The sequence below is a fragment of the Colletes gigas genome, unplaced genomic scaffold (genome assembly GCF_013123115.1).
Source record: "Colletes gigas isolate AHSC1104 unplaced genomic scaffold, ASM1312311v1 Colletes_gigas_Sc00003, whole genome shotgun sequence".
Classification (NCBI taxonomy): domain Eukaryota; kingdom Metazoa; phylum Arthropoda; class Insecta; order Hymenoptera; family Colletidae; genus Colletes; species Colletes gigas.
This window is the reverse complement of record NW_025106632.1, coordinates 635,886-656,002: the sequence shown is the minus strand read 5'-3', so window position 1 is coordinate 656,002 and position 20,117 is coordinate 635,886. Positions and strand designations below refer to the sequence as shown.

General features: G+C 38.2%; 1 protein-coding gene across 7 annotated transcripts; it reads right to left on the bottom strand.

Moving 5' to 3' along the window:
- Positions 1-61: 61 nt before the first annotated feature.
- On the bottom strand, positions 62-19,527 carry LOC122404842 (golgin subfamily A member 4-like). 7 transcript variants are annotated; one of them, XM_043409112.1, is made up of 11 exons: positions 17,800-17,938; positions 17,651-17,736; positions 16,563-16,743; positions 16,103-16,492; positions 14,719-15,765; positions 14,510-14,618; positions 12,917-13,045; positions 3,773-12,347; positions 1,377-1,540; positions 996-1,050; positions 64-854 (listed from the first exon to the last, which is right to left on the bottom strand). In XM_043409112.1, exons 3-11 carry the CDS (start codon positions 16,728-16,730, stop codon positions 830-832), a joined length of 10,662 nt encoding a protein of 3,553 aa, XP_043265047.1. In that variant the 5' UTR covers positions 16,731-16,743; positions 17,651-17,736; positions 17,800-17,938; the 3' UTR covers positions 64-829. The 7 variants fall into 7 exon arrangements, 6 of the variants coding, with proteins under 6 accessions (XP_043265052.1, XP_043265050.1, XP_043265046.1 ...); XM_043409114.1 differs by having other exon boundaries at positions 14,552-14,618; XM_043409113.1 differs by having other exon boundaries at positions 17,821-17,933.
- Positions 19,528-20,117: the final 590 nt, after the last annotated feature.

Here is a 20,117-nt window from a genome sequence, read left to right as displayed (position 1 = left end):
TCATCGTACAAATTTCATCGCAGCAACGCACACAATAAAAACGCTTTCAATGAACAAATACTTCGTCTTATGATTTATTTATTCACCGACGCATTCATATTTCTGTACAAAATTTCGTGGAAATAGAAAGTTCCAATCAACACGGTTTAAAAAGCAACAAACAATTACGACACTTCTTTCGGCGGATAAAATATTTAATAATCAACATCGCGTTTCGATTATCGTGTAATCCACCAAAATGATATTTTAATCTCTCGCTTTCATTCGACAGGCCACATTTGAAAAATATTCTCAACAGACGGAGGACAAGTCGCAGATAATTTATACAAACATATTTTACCTAAACGTTTATCGGGAATATAATTAATAATCGGAATAAACATACTTCCTTTGAATATCGGAACGATACTTAAGGAACATCTTACGCTATTAACAGTTTCGTAACTAATAAAATAAATGAAATATACATATTTCTTAAATATACATAATACGGTAAAGTCTTCTCCTCGCACTCTCTTCTACGCCTAAGAGGAGTGACTTTCTCTTTAGAAGCCTCGGAAAGCAGGACTCCCGTTACCACAGTTTAACAATGCCGCGTCAAAAATACAGACGTCGTTAAACCCTTAGACGGAACTAAGTTACGTGTGGCTTTTCACAAGCTGACGCGCTTACAACGACGATAAACTAGCCGAAATACTACTAAACAGTAATTCCGTTTATCTTCTTCGGTCTAATTTAATGATGGGAATATAGTCTTGGCAGTTGGCACTTGGCAGGAATGTATCCAGAACGTAACGATGGTGTTTACTTCATTCTCACTAGTGTCCCATCACATGTGCATGACCTTTGGCGTGCTTTAAAGAAATTTTACGTCACCCAATTAGGGATGTTCGGGTAGTCCAAGCCGAATTATTCAATATACCCGAGCAGCTTGACGCTTTAAACTTTAAAACAACCTGATCGCTCCTTGTATCAATAATAAATTAAAGACTTACCTTTTTCCCCACAGCCAATTCAGTAAGACGCTCGATTGACTCTGAACATCCCTAGCTGTAAATATATTTATTTCGTTAACGTTATTGCTAAATTGTTTTTTTTCTTCGATTCATTAACGTTTGCTAGCACTTGCAAATAACATTAGTTTTTTTCTAAATTAAGCAAGTTTCTTTCCAAACTAAGCAAATCTCTACTGCAACTTTTCCAACGCAACTATAACATAAAGTGCACAAGTAATCGAGAACACAGAAAATACAACACACTGAAAAGATACTTTAAAAGTCTATGGAAATATTACAGCAACGTGTCCAGAAAATTAGACACGGTTAAAGGAAAATAGAAATATTCATAGAACGTCAAATTTGTCTTACGATACATACAGAGTGTATAATTTGCATTGACGAGCTTGGCAGCTGCTTCGGCTGGTAAGGTACTTAGAACATCTTTGTGGGCTAACAAAGACATTTGCTGTGTATGCCTCAACTCTCGTTCATCCTTCAATCGTACGTCTTTTGCATGGCTCACCGTATGTAACTGCGACAGCCTAAAGGGAAAACTAGCTTGTACAGTGAGGTAAGGAGCTTACTGTGCTTCTAGTAGTTATTTAACACGTTCACGACTACTGCAAATCAAACTTATCGCTTGCTCTGTAGATAAACTGCTCGGAACCATTCCATCTACAACATTCAAGTATTCAAAGTTCTTGTAAGTGCTCGAGTCTAAAAAATAATAACTGCTCAAACGCAACTTGAACAAGAATTCTTTGAAATGTTTAACCCTTTGCAATTTTTATCTCAGGAACTACTTTGTCGAGTTCCAGTCGACATTTTTTCAAGTCCAAACCAAAGAGATATCGTACACTTCAAAATTAGAAAACGCAACAACAGTGTAAATAAAACAGATATTTTAACAGGTAAATTTCAAATAAAACACTTAAAGGCGTTGGAAGCAGCTGGTAACAAAATTGAAATATAATTCGGAGTGCAAAGAGTTAAGTAAACAAACTATTTCAGCCACTTTAATTTTATTTTAACAATGGCTCGGGTAACAGGAAAAGTCTCGGGCGTCAAATATTTTCAGCCCAGAGATGCTCGTGAACGTGTTAAGAGAAAAACAATTATCGTAATTTATTCAAATTAGGGATTGTTACACGCAACGCAAGCAAATACATCTAATTGTGGCCCAGAAGCGTGATTTTAAAATAAACATTTATCAAACCTTTGTGTCTGTACAATACTGGTAAACGTAGGAACTCCAAAAATTGGTCACGTATTCTTGAAACGAATTCATAATTATGTGAGTCAGAACATCTACGTCTCGATCAGATCGGATGACATTTACAAATCATACAGGATTACGAAGGAAATGGTGGAACAACTTGAAAAGCTTGTTTCGAGGTTTCCTACACGCTAAGCAAAATTAGGAGTTAAATATATGTATATTTATGATTATTTACTTAGCATAACACGGAAAGCTACAAAAAACTATTTCATAAAAATAATGACGTAAAAAATCGACGATTCGTTGCTTCGTGAATTGCTTTCAAAATAAAGTTCGTTAATTTTATAATATTTTTTTTGTCAATATAGATTCATTTTTTAGATAGTGAAATAAGTAAGGTTTGCACTGGGCGATCAACCAGAAACGAAATAAATATTTTCAATTACGACGAACATTAATGAACTGGTGGGGGTTGGTAGGACGCTTGGCCAGCACAATCCTAAGATCGTTTCTCGATTCGTACAGAGTTTTAATAGAATAACGAGTAATAAATAAAACTTTCATTGTTACAAGTCTGTTTCTGGTGAATCGACCGGTATACAGAACGATCAAATAAAGGAAACTCGGTTGAAATGAAATACAGGATGTTCGGCCGCCCCTGGGAAAAATTTTAATGGAAGATTCAGAGGCCAAAAAAAGACGAAAATTAAGAATACTAATTTGTTGAGCAAGGCTTCGTTAAAAAATTTGAATCACTAAAATCCTTCGATCCATCCAGAAGAAGTTGTGATTTTTTAAACATATGCATGAAATTTCGGGGAAATATTTCTGGCCACACGGTATACTTTCGGTAAAGAATTTTTTTCTCGAAATTACGTAGGATTTCGGGAGTATGTGTATTCACCAAAAATGATTGTAATTGACCCCTGCAACTGAAAATAATTTTTCCAGAACGATTTGAAATTTTTTAATTTTGTCGAAAAATTTGTCCACCTATTTGAATTTTTTTCTGGAAAATGGGTAGGATTTCAGGGGTATGTGTATTCACCAAAAATGATTGTAATTGAACCCCGCAAACGAAAATAATTTTTCTAGAACGATTTAAAATTTTTTAACTTTGTCGAAAAATGTGTCCATCTATTTGAATTTTTTTCTCAAAACTGAGTAAGAATTCGGGGCTATGCGTAATGATAAAAAATGATTGTAATTGACCCCTGTAACTAAATATAATTTTTTTAGTGTGATTTTAAATATTTTAATTTCATCTAAAAAGTTCAGTACCTACTCGAATTTTTTTCTCGAAACCGAGTAGGAATTCGGGGGTATGTGTATTTACCAAAAATGATTGTAATTGACTCCCACAACTAAAAATAATTTTTCCAGAACGATTTGAAATTTTTTAATTTAATCTTGTTAACTTTTTAACGAAGCCTCGATCAAGAAATTGGATATTTTTGATTTTCGTCTTATTTTGGCCACTAGAATCTTCCATTAAAATGTTTCCCAAGGGTGGCCCAATACCCTGTATACGTATGTATATGGAAATACGACGTACTTCTGAGCAAGAGCCTCCTTGTTTTCTCCGATCGGTGAATCGATGGCTTCTCTGGCTATCTCGATCGGTCCCTCGGACTTGGAGGGCGACGGATGTTCCACGAGTGGTTCCACGGTCCCGGAAGCAGACGCCTCGGTCTTCTGACCGTTGTCGGAAGTATCAACCTTCCTTAATTCCTCGTTTACTCTTATCGCGTTGGACAAACGCAATTGCAACGTATCGCGTTCCTCGAGCAGCTGCATCAACTCGTGCGTCAATTCCTCGCAACGGACGTCCCGTTGGTGAAGCATGTAAAGAGCAAGGTCCAATTCTTGCGAGGTCGACATTTTGTTCTCTTCTCCGGGAGTTTCGACGCTTCCAGACGCGGACGCGTCGATAATAGAAACCTCCTTCTTCAACACATTCTGTATCAACTCGTACTCCTTCACTTTATCCTCCAGAAGCGACTTTAACGAATTGATTTCCGTCTCCCTCGCCTCCAAGGTACTCTTCAACTCGTTAAGCTGCTTTTCCTCCTCGTCGGACAACGCAAGGAGCTCGTCGATACGAACCTCCCTCTCGTGGATTTGAACCTTCAGATTGTGAAGCTCCGTATCCTTGGTGATACTCAATTCCGCCAACCTGCGTTCCTTCTCCGCCAAATCAGCGTTCAATCGGACAGATTCTTCTTCCTTCTCGCGTAACTTATCCTTTGCTTCTCCCACCACCATGGAGGACTCCTCGAGCTGTTTTCTCAGATTCACGATGTCTCTGTCTCTCAACTGTAACTGGTCCATAATATTTTTGTTCTCGATAAGCAGCTTCTGCTTGATCTCGTCTATCTCCATCTCCTTTTCTCTGAGCTTCGTTTCCAGGAATTCGCGTGGCTCCTGCTCCTTCTCCAGGCTGAGCTTCGACATGGCGTCCTTCGTTTCGCCGTAAAGCCTCTCGAAATCTCCAAGACGCGACACCTCCGTCTCCAATTCCGCGATGGTCGACCTCAACTGTTGTATCTCTTGTTCTTTGCCGTACAATTCAGCAGTCAGCCTCTGCACCATTTCACGCGACTCGAAATCGTCCGACTGCGGTTCCATGCTCGCTTGAAGCGACAACTGCGAATCTTTCTCGGCTATCACGTACTTCAGCTCGTTCACCTCTTGCTCTTTCGCGTGCAGCTCGTTCTGCAGCCGTACGATCTCCTCCTGATCCTGAACGGACCTTCTATCCCTGCTGACCGAATTCGTTTCGTCCTTCGAGACGGATTCGAGACTTTGCTTCTCGATTTGCCGCTTCAGATCGTCGATCTGCTTCTCCTTCTCCTCGGTTCTCAGCGCGGCCACCTCCAGGAACGACTCCAACTCGGCCTTCTCGTTGTACAGCGAATTTATTCTATCCTGCATCTCTTGGACCATACCGCGGTACGTGTTCTCCTCCAAAATACACTTAAGATGCTGTATCTCGCTTTGCTTCTTCTCCAGCTCGACCTGCATAGCGTCTATCGTGCGTTGCAGATCGCGACTGTCGTCCGCCATTCTGAAAAGAGGCAAACCATCGACCACGTTAGAAACGCTACCCTGTTGTCTGTCGTCGTGTTGTCCCATCGACAGCCTGTTCAATTCCATTTCTTTCTCGTACAGCATCCGATTGCTCAACATGCGGCTCGTTTCGTCCAGTTCCGAGCTCAAACTGTTCATCTGTTCAGCCCTCTCCAGCAACTCGGTCTTCAGGTCGTCGAACGTAGCTAATTCCTCGCGAAGCTCGTTTATCTCGACATCGCGGCTCGCCAATTTTGCCTCGTGCTCTTTGCTGGACTCTTGAACGTATCGTTCGAGGGCCCTGTCCTTCTCCGCCAGGAACGCTCTCATGTTTTCGAGCTCTCGTTCCAAGCCCTGAGCGTGCAAAACGTACTCGTGCGCACGAGCGGAGACTGCTTCCGCCTCGCTCAGACGGCTCTGCAATTCACCGATCGTCTCCACGTACCTCTGATTCTCTGCCAACAGTTTCTCGATGTTTTTCTCGCTTTCGGACACTCGTGACTCTTTGTCGACCAACTGTTCTTTCGCGAGAGATAAATTCGATCGAAGGGACTCCAGGGCCGACTCTTTCTCCGTTAAATTCTGTCTCAACAGTTGGAGCTCGTGGTCGTTGCGTTGCTCCAGCACGGATAGATTTTCTTTGAGGCTACGTAGCTCTTTTTCCTTCTCCTCGATCTCTATCGCGTGTTTTTGAGCGAGTTCTTGCGTGGCTTGGCTCACGAGAGCACTGACCGTCTCCACGCTTTGCCTTTGAACGAATTCGTTCTCCTTCTCGTCGAGCGCCTTCCTCAGACTCTCAGCCTCTTCCTTCTTCTCGTTCGCTTCCCGGCTGATACGTTCTATGGTGTCCTGCAGCTTCGATTTCGTTTCTTCGTGGTCCACGTACTGCCTCTGAAGTTCCTGCTTCAGATCGGCGACCTCCTGTATCCTGACGTTCAATAGATCGGTCACTTCCGCCATCGACGCGCCGATGGCCGACAACTGCTTCTCGGAATCAGACGTTAAATTGGTCAGTTTCTCCTCCAACGCAGCTTTCTCTCCCATCGCTTGCTCCAAATCCCTCAGCCACTCGGTCTCGCGCGCAGCGAACGTGTCCAACTGCTTACGCAAATCGGTTACCACCATCTCCAATTTGCTAACCCTCTCGAACGCCTCCTCTTTCAAATAATCCGCGTTCTGCCTCATTATCGACACCTGATTGTCAGCGTCCATCAAACTCTGCTCGTACTGTTTCTTCAGCGTGTCGTACTCCTCCCTCGACTTGCTCAACACGCCCTGCAGCTCCGAAATCCTTTTGTTCAGCTCGTCCACGATCTGAAGCGACTCGTTCTCGTCCGCCGTTCGTTTCGACTCCAAAGAGGACAACTTGGTCTTTTGCTCGCCCAAGAAATGCTGCAGCTGCTCGTTCTCCGTCGCCAGGGCCTCCATTTCGTCCTTGAGATCGTCGATCTCGTCCTTGTACCTTTTGCACAGGCTCTCCAGGTCCTCGCTATCCACGGATCTCTTTCGTCTACGATCGTGCTCGATCGGTTTCGCCTCTGCTTTCGATGGAACGGTTTCGTTTCGAGGTCCTCCAAACTCCTGCAACCTCTGATCGAGGGCTTCGAGTTTATCCGTGAGTTCTTTGTTCCGTATACGCAATACCTCCATGTCCATGTCCTGCCTCTCTTTCATCTCCATGTATCTTTCGTTCGCGGATACAACCACGTCCAGACGTTTCGTCAACGTCTCTTTCTCCGCCACGGTGTTCCTCTGCTCATCCCTCGCCTCGTTCAAACCCTTCTCCAATTTACTGATCTGAGACTTTAGCTCCTCCTCTATCGCGGAATCGAGCTCGTAGAAGTAGCTCGCCGACTTCTGTATCTTCAGCTGTTGCTGAAGACTCTCCACCTGCACCTTGTACTCTTTCAGCTTCTTTATCATTCGTCCGCTTCTCAGCTGGGCGGCCTTGTTCTCCTCCAGCAGTTTGTTCCTCTCTGCCTCCAAGTCTCCGATCCGGTCCTGAAGATCGTCCACTTTTGCTCGTAATTGCATTTCCGCGTTGGGCAGCAAAGTGGCGGGGAGGTGTTCGCCAGCCAATTGGGCATCGTCCGCGTTCCAATCCCAGGTTTCCTCGTCGACGTTTAATTTCTCCGCGTCCCATGTGAATTCAGCCAGCGTGTCCGACGGTGCAGTTTGCTTAACGTCTTCTTCGGCGATCGTTGCCGAAGCGGCTGCTGCTTCCTCCAAACGCGTCGATTCTTTGGCGGACGTCCTATCAGAATTTTTGTAAGCCTCCTCCAAACCCTTGGTGAGATCCGCGACTAGCTCTTTCGCCTCGTCCCTTTCCCGCGCGGTTTTCTCCATCTCCGTTCTTTGTAAATTTCTTCCAGCCTCGAGACTGTCCTTCGTCTCCTCCAACGATCTCGACAAATCGTTCACCTGCAGCTGAAGCAAGTCCCTCTCTCGCGTGATGTTCGAAACGCGATGCTCCAGATCCTGTATCAATTCCGGGTCGGTCGAGTTCTTGAATTCCGCTTCCAAAGTCGCGATCCGCGATCTGTACGACTCCGACAAAACGTTCTGCTCGTTCTGCTCGACGATCAGCTTGGTCAACGCTTCCTCCGTCGAAGTTAGATTCATATTTAATTCCTGTATCTCGTTCTCTTTAGCCGATAACTCGTTCTGCTGTTCCGTTATCCGTAGCCTGAAATTTCGCAGCTCCACGTTTAAAGAATCGATCTGGCCGTCCCTCTCGGTCAGAGCTTGTTCCAATCTGTCCAAATTCGCTCGCGCCTCGTGCAGCTCCTTTCGAGCAATTCCCAATTCCTCGACGTGTTGGCTAAAGTTCCGCGTCATCTGTGATCTTTCTTCGATCATTAGTTTCTGCAAGTAATCGATCTGCTGGGTAAGATTGGAGCATTGCGTTTCCTTTTCGTCCAACAGAGTCTGTAATCTCTTTACTTCGATGTCGTTCAACGAATCGGAACCGGAACCGGAGAACGCGCCAAATATTTTCGAAGCGTCGAACAACCGAGGCGCATTGTCTTGCTCGTTTTCTGGTAAATCGAACACAGACGCTTCTCTTTTAACGATCGTCGATCTCTCCTTGGATTCCACGGTTTCATTTTTGTACATCTCCAACTCGGCCCTCAGATCCTCCACCGTTTTCCGATTTCCATCCTTTTCGGTTTTCAGTGACTCGATTTCCTGCTCGAGGCTGTTTCTGGTATCTTGCAACAACTTTTCCATTTCGATACGTTTCTCCTCCTCGGATCTGAGCGAAGCTATCCGTAGATTTAATTGTTCCTCGAGCCGAGTGGCGCGTTCCTGAACAACCTGCATTTCTCTCTGCACGTTCAACAATTCCGTTTCCCGGGATTCGCATCTCTTCGCCAAATCGGAATTCGAAGAATCGTCGCTTTCTGACTTTTCTGTCGCGCCTATCTTCTCCTCCAAAGTAACGTTCGCAACTTGTAAATTCTCAACTGTCTCCGCTAGCTCCTTATTCTCCTTCAGTAACTCTTCATACCTGGACGTCAGCGCGTTATATTGCATTAAAATCTCGTTGTAAGGATCGATTAACGATCTGTCCCTCATCGTAGTTTGATTCATCAAGTCGTGGAACTTTAGGGATTCCCGTATTTGAACGAAATTACCGATAGAATTAGCTAACTCGTTGTCCAAATTTTCAATTTCCGCCTCTCGCTCCTGCAGTTTCGCCTCCAATGCTTGGACCAGAGTTTGACATTGCTCGCAATGACCGCAACGTTGTGCACCAGCAATCTTCGCATCGTCCTCGATGATTTCTTCTTCCGTAGTTTGCGTAGCCTCTGTCGCGGTACTAACCACGCTCTTTTGCATCCGTTCGATCAACACTCTTCGTTCCTCCGACTCTGTTTCAACATTCTCTAATTTCTCATTGATCTGCGTTTGCTTCGACAGCAACAAACCATACTCGGTTTTCAGATTCTTTATCGTCGCGAGTTGTTCGATATATTCCGCCTCCATAACTTGCATCCGTACGCTCAGTTCTCTCGCCTTCTCCTTCACTTCGTTCAGTTCATATTCTTTCCACTCGTTCTCTTCGGATATTTGTCGCTTGTAACCTTCGTACTCCAACATCACGTTTTCTTTCGCTTCTTTCTCCGCGTCGATCTTACCCCTCGAAATATCCAACTCTGCTCTTAGTTTTAAAATTTCCTCTTCCATTTCTGTAATCTGTTGAGTATGCAATGACATTTTCCCTCTTGTACTGTTCAATTCGGATATCAGCTCACCGATATTCCTTAAACCTTCTGCAATTTCGTTTCTCGTCTCTATCAACTTCTCCTCCAAATCGGCTATTTTATTATCCTTTTCGCGCATCGAGAGCTCCACGTCCTGAATCTGCTTGTTTTTAGCTTCTTTCTCGTCCTTTTCGGTCATCCATTTCTCTTCGAGCTCGGTGACCCTTGTCTCAAGCTCTTGGCACACTACCGTCTTCTTCTTTAGATTCGCTGCTATTTTCTTCATCTTTTCCAATTGCATTTGTATTTTACCTTCGGAGTCCCTCAATTTCTGATCCAAGTCGATAACCTTCGCTTCCAAAGCGACTTTAACTTCCTCCGTTAGATTCTGCCCAACGAGTCTCTCCTTTTCTTCTAATTCGCCTCTCAACGACTCGCATTCTTGCGTCTTGGAATTCAGTTCCTCGATCAGGCTTTCCAGTCTCTGGTTTTGTAATTCCATATCTTCCGTATGTTTTACCTTAAGTTGTTCTATTTGTTTGTATCCTGCCCTCAATTCTGTTTGTAAATCTTCGACATATTTAGCATTGTTCTCTATAATGCTCTGCAATTCCCAAACTTGTCTTTCGGCTTTAGCCTTGTCATTCTCAGATTCTGCAACACGTGCATCTAATTCCTCCTTCGTTGCTATTAAATCAACGAGTTCTCGTTGCTTTTCAGCTAATTCATTTTCCATATCACCATTTTCTTCAGACAGATTCTTCACTTTTTCTAATAAATTACTGTTCTCTTTTATAGTCGCATTCATTCTATATTGAATTTCATCGATAATCAAGTCCTTACTTTTACATTCTTGTAACAATTCATCATAGTCTTTCAATGGTATTGATTCCTTTAACTTGTTATTTAATTCGTCGATATCTTTTCGCAAAGAATATATTTCTTCTTCTTCTTCTTCTTTGCTTCTCCTTAAGTCGTTAAGATTTGCAACTTCACTAAGCATCTTCGTAATCGAGGCATCCTTTTCTTCAAGTAACACTCGACAATTATTCAATTCGTCTTGTAATTGATCTATCATGATCATTTTATTTTGTAATTCCGTATATTTGGCATGCAGTTCTTGATCCTTATCTTCGATAACATCTTTTAAATTGACGATTTCATTTTCTTTTTTGGAGACTGCTGTAAGGTGCTCCTGGATCTGTGACTCGTATAAAATTGTAGTATCTTGCATTTGCTGTTTCAATAAATTATTTTCTACGTCTTTTGCATTCTTCTCTTCGAGCAACATTTCATTTTTATTTTCTAACACTCTAAATTCTTCTTCCATAACAGCTTTATCTGTCCGTAATTTCTCCATTTTCTCCTGCATTTCCTTCAATTCGCTTTCTAAATTCTCCATTTTCTGTCCAGATGCTTCGTATTCTATAATCAGCTTAGCTTTCTCTTCCAATTCTTCTTCTTTACTCGTAAGTTTAATCTTCATTTCTTCGATCAAGCCGTTTTGCTCGGCAATCAATTTTTTATGCTCTTCTATTTCTTGTTCCAGAGAAGTAGCAATCATTGATTCTATATGTAAATGGGATACAGGTTCATCCAATTGTTGCGTTTCAGATATTCCTTTGTTAGATTTTTCTAAAAGTTTGTTAATTTGTTCGCCAAGTTCCTGGTTCTCCTGATAAATTTTTTCCAATTTTTCAAGAACCCCTAACCTTTCGTTGGTCGAATCGTCGGGTAACATTTGGTTAATTTTTATATGTAATTGTTCCTTTTCGCGGGTAACATCAGTTACCTCTTCTTTTAATTTCTCGTTAAACTTTTCAAGCTCCGACAACCTTTCGAATATTTCTTCTTTCTCTTTCAACAATTCTTCTATTCTCGATTTCAAATTATTTATTTCAAGACCCTGACCAGCAACGTCGTGTGATTGTTCCATGTTATTACGCAATTCTTTTATCTCCTTCTGAAGAAGAGTTTTCTCTTCTAACAACTCATCGATTTGTGCTGTAAAATCAATTTCTCTCTTTGATTTACCGAGAGGATCCTCTGATTTAACAGACGAGATTTCTTCTTCGGTCAATATTTCGATTTGTTTTTGTAAATTATTATTCTCTTCGTTCAGTTCTGCCAGTTGCATTCTAAGTTTCGACAATTCTAGAGATTGATTATTTTCTTCTAGCAAATTATCAACTTTTGATTTCATATCAACGTCCGAGTTGGACGCCAATCGAGTTGGTTCTGTATGTTCAAAGTACTTCTCAAAATTTCTAAACATAAGTACTACTTTATTATTTTCTTGAGTAAAGGTCTCAAGTTTTGCCTTACTTTCATTGTGTCCTGGAATACGTTCAAAAGATTCTGTCGAACCAGTGTCAGAAGATCCCTTTTCCTCCGGCTGACTTGTATTCATTGTTAAATCGGTATTCGCTTCGAACGGTTCTGTATATTCGATCTGTGAATTTTCTTTCTCGTGAGCTTTGTTCAATTTCATTGTTAATTCACTATTTTTCTGCGTCAAGTCCTCGATCTTTTGCAACAAATAATTTCTGACCAATTCACGCATGTCTTCAAACGACTCTGTGGATCCAGAGTCAGAATCACCTTTATATTCCAACTTGGATATTATATTATACAGTTCACTATTTTCTTGCGTTAAAGTTTCTATCTGCTTAATCAGATCTGCTTGATTAACTTCCGACGAGGATTTCAATTTACTTTCATTTTGCAATTTATGCATAGCCTCTAATTGCTCTTCAAAATTAACAATTTTCATTTCGGCCGTTACTCGCAGATTTTCAGATTCTGCATTTTCTGCTTCTAAAGATGAAATTTCCTGTTTCGCCGTATGAATTTCTGAAATACAAGTCAAACGTATGTTGCAAAATTAAACTTTTTCAGTTTTCGAAACTCAAAACTTTATGCTATTTTTAAATAAATCATATAATAAATATCAATAAATAAATTAATATTATAACAAAAATTTTTAAAAATTTTAGCTCCTGTTAAAATAGATATCTCCTTGACTCTTTGAGGCACAGGATTTCAGATAATAAAATAGGCCCATGTTGTATAGAAATTTTATTGCATTTTAAATTAAACAAAATTGGTATATTTTTATTAATAAAAGTATCGCATAATGTAAAATTAGATATTATGTCCCACCATGCATTACGGTGCATCAAAAAGGTGGGACACTTTTAATCCCAACGTGCCCCAAAGAGTTAAAGGAGAAGAACAAGAATAAACGTATTACAAGTATCGAAAGTTTCGTCACCTCGAAAAGTCTCGAATTCGAGTTTCGTGAAGTTAAAAATCAAGTTTCGACTTATCTCTATACAGAATAACAAATTCTTCTAAACCGCACGTTATATTTGATACTTATGGAGTGAAAAGAGTGATAAAAAATTCACGTGATGTATTACCTTGCATTAAATCCAACTTTTGATTCTCTAAAGCAGCGATAGCTTCAATTTGCATTTGAATTTCTTCCGATTGAACAGAAACTTTACTTTCAAGGTCGGCAATACGTTCTTGCCAGTCTCCTGCTGAAGCTGTGTAAATTGTACAACATGCCAATGACATGTATAATTTACATTACGGAGAATTGATTGATAATTGATAGTAGGTGCAAAGCAAGCAAGTTAAAAATATATAAATATAAATTTAACGCGTTTAAATGAACGATATTAAATTATACGTATACGTTAACTATTTCCAAAAGATTATTTTTTGATGTTATATCAAACACGATTAATAGCCATAAAACCATTAAGTTAGTAAGCAATTAGCCAATGATTGAAAGCCAATAAAATATTGATTCGCTTATTAATTTTAGCACCGTTTATTTATTTGTTAATGCGGTAGAGTATTAATTATACTTTTAATTGTATTAGATGATCGTTTCAAATAATAGTACATTATGTATAAACTGTACAGCAGCATATTGTAGATGATTTAAAAAAAAAGTAAAAAATTATTTGTCCAATTTTTCATGCAAGTTAATTATACCAAAATGTATATGAAATATAAATATTACGTTCTAAGGAATAAGTCTACTTCTACAAATCAGAGTATAGCAAACTTTGACAAGCAAAGTAGGTACCATATTATATTAAAATACTAAAAGACACTTGATATAATATAACTGATTAGTATATTGAATAAATACTTTTACGATTTAGTATATACCTAACTAAATTGTGTGATAGGACTCCATCACCAGAAATTAGCATAATTATAACTGTCCCGATATCAAAATATATCTCTTAAGGAGTAAGCATCAAGAGTAAAATAATTCTGGCCTTTTAAAACTATCTTTTATACAATCAATTTTCAAAAAATATAATAGAATGCAATATAAGTGCTTTGTACGTATTATCAAATACGTGTACTAGGTGATCGGTAACTAATCGTGCAACCGAGCAGTGAATAATTATACATGAAAAAATAAATCAAAAACAGAATAACATTTCTTCGTACGAGGCTTGGTTTTCGAGAAAATTAACTTTAAACTAAAGGTCACGTGAATTAGAAAAAATCTAATATACTCGTTATTCGAAATAACTTTGCCCAACGCTGATACCCATGTATCCGTGTATTAAACACTAGACGAATTTGAGCACGGATATATTAGCTACATATACATATACACATGAATTTTAGAAAGATATAAACGTGAAATGTAAATCTCTGCTTTAAACGTTTGTCGGATACGTGTACCCGGAAAATACTTAAATGATTTTCTCGAAAACCAAGCCTCGTATAAAGAAATATTATTCTATATTTTTGACACATTTTTTCACACAGAGACACCCCATGTTTGCTTATACCATCAGTTACCGATCACTTTGTATACACTTTGTATATTTTATCTTTCCTACAGCAAGGGAAAATAGGGCTGCAGATAATAAACCGTTTTGAGAGTAATATAAATAGATAATGCATTGCACGTACAATTGGTAACAAAACTAGAACAATGGAAACAGCAACGACAGGATTTCTGTCCCGGTTCCTACCTTTAAGCTCGTCAAAGTCTACCAGATTCAGCTGAAGGTTACCTTTCTCCTCCTCTAATAATGCCACTTGGTTTGCCAGCCTGACAAGTTCTGCGTTTGTGTCGGACACCTGAAACATGACAGCATACAATACATAAATTCCATCATAAATATCAACCATCATTTATTTAAAAAATTAATATTAAAATTTGAGAATAAAAATGCCTCACCATTTTGAAATTCTCCAATTGTTTCTGTAAATTTTTCACTTTACTCCTATGTTGTGCTTTAATTTTTATCATACTTTTATTTAATTCTTCTAATTCCTTGGTGAGTTTTGCTACTTTTTCGTCGTCTTTCGCAGCGTTCTCATCGGATAATCTAGCTGCGATATTACTTTTTTGTTCTTCAAGTTCATGTACTAAATTTTCAAGATCGGCTATTTTATTTATGTACTCTCCATTTTTCTGTGTCACGTCGGCTAATTGTTTTTGCAATTCTACTTTAGACTCTTCCTCAAGAAGCGTATTAGATTGCTTTAGTTCTTCTATTAAGTTTTCAAGTTCAACTATTCTATTATCCTTTTCTATTATCGCCCCGTTGCCATGTAAAGAAACGTTTATAATTTTATCTTGAAGATCGGCAACACTTTTTTGTAATTCATACTTTTCATCCTGTAATTGTTTATTACTATGTTCTAATTTTTCTAATTTATACTGTAAATCGTCAATTGATGAATTTCTTTCTATTCCAATACCAGATTCTAATTTAAATACTCGTTCATAAGCTTCTGCTAGTTTTAATTCATAATCTTCCAGTTGTTGAAGAAGATTGTCATTATTCATTTTCAAAGAAGATTCTTTAAGTAAAAAATTTTCCTGCAGCGATTTCATGTCTTCTTTAGTTACCGCTACAGTACCAAACTGTTTAATTGATTCTTCTAATTCTACTATTTTGTTATCTCTTTCTTCTAATTGCATTAATAGATTTTTATTTTTATTTTTTAGCGATGCCTCTATAAGTTCGAAATACTCCTGCATTGTTCGCATTTCGTCTTTTGTATCTTCAAGGGTATCTAATGTCATTTTACCTTTCATAGAAAGGTCTGCAGACATAAGTGTAACTGCTTTCGTTTTAGAGTCAATGACAGAGTCTTTGTCTTTTAAATTCTCTTGAAGATCAACAACAATGGCTTCTAATTCGAAAATTTTATCATTGAGTTCCGCAATTTTATTTTCTTTCTCTCGAATATTCTCAATTTGAATTGGTGACATGATCTACGATTAAAATATTAAACACAGTTTTCTAATAGCTATAATTACTTAACTCTCCAGCTGCGGGCGATTTTTTTCTAAGACTGCGGCTCCGACAATGTCACCAACGTCAGTTGAGACTCGACAATCGTGGCAGAAGTATCAGAAGAATTTAAAATAGATTCAACGTAGAAATAGCGACTCCCGATGCTTAAATATCATAAAAATTATAAGCTACGCGATAATAGCGTGCCTCGGCGGAATCGTTGGAACAAGCGAAACGCACTATGAGCGTTCCCCGAGGCTGGAGGGTTAATAAAGAATTTACTGATAAAAAATAAAAAAATTGCTGATTACCAACCTCCGAAGTTATCATGATCGGATTAATAGGCGTTACCGATAGATGATCCTTTTGCAGACCCATTGTTGCTAAGTCTGTATTAGGTACATCTTTTTCTTCCAATTGTTGCCTAATAGCTTCCACTTTCTCTTCTACCGCACGTTTAGTTTCGGTTCTTTCTTTATTTCGTTGTTCAAATACTTTCCTATCCTCTGCCAATTTTTTTTGGAGTAAAGTAGACTTTGCTTTTGCAGTTTTCGCTTGACTAATATCATTGATAGCTTGTTCGGTCATGTTAGCCGAAGCTGTGTCCGATGTAACAGATGTGCCTTTACCAGGCAGAATTCCCTCTTTATGTCGACGCGACAGCTTGGCTCTAGATTTAATTTTGGAAAGTCTCCTTGCATATTCCTAAATTCAAATTCAAGTATGTATAAAACGAAAAACTGTCGTTTGCTTTTCATAAAACTAATTTTCTCACCTGGACCTCCTCTTCCTTTTTTGAACCTTGTTTATTTTTCAGCATAATTTCTTTAAAATTTTCCAATTGACTCTTATTTTCTTCGCACTTTCCTTCATCCCCTATCGTAGGTCGTTCGATCGATTCCTCTTCCTTTGTTCCAGGTGGTTCTTCCGACATACCCAACATTATGAACTGTGCACTTAATAACAGTAGAAACCACTTCATTATAATTTGTATAACATAGACTTAAACTCTTACGAGTAAGAAATTATGAAGTCAATGGCAGTGAAAGTTTTTATAAAGTGATCAGACAGTGTGTCACCCACTGCTCTCATTTTCATAGACTAATTGGATGAAAGCTCGACTGGGGTAAACTAATTATATTATCTTTCTATATAGATGCTGAATGTCATAACATGGACAGGCTACCTTGTAGCATATTTAATGTTTGCAACGTAGCTTTTAAGTAGAAACCTTGAACTTTCTTTATGATACCTTATATAAAGTATTAAATGAAGAAACGTATATAAATTTGAAACCATTTTATGCCATGTTTAAGATAATGATTTATATATACAGAACAATTTTATCATAAAAAAATGTAACAAAATTTAATTCAAAATACAAGTTTTTACTTTTTAATATTTTAGGGATTGCAATATTGATTTATGTATATATCTACATATTTGGATGGCATGGGTATAGAAATACCACACAAAATTTCAATGAAATATAAGCAACATTTATTTATTTAATGTACATTATAAAACTATAATGTAAGGAATACATAAAGGGGCTTATGAAACAGTGTTGGTAACAATACATAGGAATCTTTAGCGAAACGCTAAGTTAACCTCAACGTTTTGATCTCATCGAATTTTATAGAGATTAACAAACGTACTATCGATATCATAAAACGTAAATTAAATTTGGTAAATAATTTGGAACACGTAGCGAAATGACGTAACCAGTATTAAAGGAAATAAAGTGTATCTTAATAAATTGTAACAGATCATGTACAATCTGTAAAAATCGATTAACTCGTACGGAAGTGCAATTAAATCATCAATCTCTATAAAAAGAAGTATGTTACAAAACCTATTTACCTTTATTTATATTCCTGGAATTGTCAAGATGGGAACACGTCACTATTCGTGCACATATTTTGCTAGCGTACTTTCACCATTCACATCTGTGTATAACCAAGAACAAATATACACGTGTCCATATTTAATTCTACCTTTACAATACTTACAATAACTTTATTAATAATTACACATGAATGCCGTATAATTTGCATCGATACACTTCCAAATGCAAAGTCTACATCAGAGGTGCCAGGAAGCATCCACGGTGCGAAACTCACACATGCCAGATCACGCATACGTGAGCTGCCGGAGTTTCGGAAAGTCGACAAAGACACACCGACGCCATGCCCTCTTTCTCGATTCTCCGAAGCTGTCCACAATAATTTCGGACCGCCTCGTGGGAGTCGAGAGAGAAAGACTCACATTTGCCTTCTCGCTCTTAACAACTGAAATCCGACCTACCGTCAACGGCATACGATTTGGATTCTCGATTGCCCAGGCATTTTTACTTTCCGACCTATGTAGGAGCACATAAGCAAACTACCCATAATGAAAAAAAATGTTGTAAAATTTATTTTACGGAAATACACGTTTTAAGACCCCCTGATCATATTTTAATTATTGAAAAAAAAGAAATTTTTTTTTATTATTCCCATACATGAGCACACATATGTACATTATTAATACGATTGAGTATAAATAGCTGAATGAATTTAAATGAAACTTTACATTTAAGTTTTATGCAGTTCTTGATCCTTATCTTCGATAACATCTTTTAAATTGAAGATTTCATTTTCTTTTTTGGAGACTGCTGTAAGGTGCTCCTAGATCTGTGACTCGTATAAAATTGTAGTATCTTGCATTTGCTGTTTCAATAAATTATTTTCTACGTCTTTTGCATTCTTCTCTTCGAGCAACATTTCATTTTTATTTTCTAACACTCTACATTCTTCTTACATAACAGCTTTATCTGTCCGTAATTTCTCCATTTTCTCCTGCATTTCCTTCAATTCGCTTTCTAAATTCTCCGTTTTCTGTCCAGATGCTTCGTATTCTATAATCAGCTTAGCTTTCTCTTCCAATTCTTCTTCTTTATTCGTAAGTTTAATCTTCATTTCTTCGATCAAGCCGTTTTGCTCGGCAATCAATTTTTTATGCTCTTCTATTTCTTGTTCCAGAGAAGTAGCAATCATTGATTCTATATGTAAATGGGATACAGGTTCATCCAATTGTTGCATTTCAGATATTCCTTTATTAGATTTTTCTAAAATACCTATATATATCCTGCAGTGTTCCCATTTCTGTATCTTCAAGGGTATCTAATGTCATTTCACCTTTCATAGAAAGGTCTGCAGACATAAGTGTAAGTTCTTTTGTTTTAGAGTCAATGACAGAGTCTTTGTCTTTTAAATTCTCTTGAAGATCAACAACAGCTTGTTCGGTCATGTTAGCCGAAGCTGTGTCCGATGTAACCGATGTGCCTTTACCAGGCAGAATTCCCTCTTTATGTCGACGCGACAGCTTGGCTCTTATTTAATTTTGGAAAGTCTCCTTGCATATTCCTAAATTCAAATTCAAGTATGTATAAAACGAAAAACTGTCGTTTGCTTTTCATAAAACTAATTTTCTCACCTGGACCTCCTCTTCCTTTTTTGAACCTTGTTTATTTTTCAGCATAATTTCTTTAAAATTTTAATTTAATACTTAACCTTACTTTTTTACTGTAACTTTACGACAAGTTTATAAAAAAATAACGAATTTCCGCAGATAATGAAATGCATATCAATAATGTATTGAATTAGACGAATCGAATGACGTATAACTCACCCCGATCGGTGAACGGGCCGTTTGCTAGGAATGTTTCCCCGGTTGCTACCTTTAAGCTCGTCAAAGTCTACCAGATTCAGCTGAAGCCTGAAAACTTACCAAATTCGATACCAGAGGGCTACCGATAGTTATCAATTCTCGCAAGTTTAGCAATGAAATTCTTCAAACTTGGAAATCTTGATATACCTAGTCAAATGTTTTCGCATTTAAAATGAAATGCCAAACGAACCTTACTACGATGAATTAAGTCAACATATGTAAGGTTAAAGTTGCTATTTTTCTATATTTTCCTTTTCATTTCTGGCCCTGGACTAAATCAAGCACTGCGTAACACGCATATGTGCTGCCATATTACGGAATATCTTAACATTACAAAATAATGTGAAGTTGGGCAATTTCAAACACGGATTTTATTTAACATTTACTTGTCCATTCAAATTATTCATTATATTTATTAGTCTTTACTAATAAGTAAATGTAGGCCTTGGTATTCCTTGTATTTGTTGTTACAATACTATTTTATTTTAACAGTTTTTAACTGTTAATAATTCCAAGATTTTTCCATCCAACATTCGTTTAATTGGATTTTATTAACTGTAAACTTGTGAAAATATTTAAAAAACATATTGTAACGAGCGTGTTCTTCGTATAATTTCTG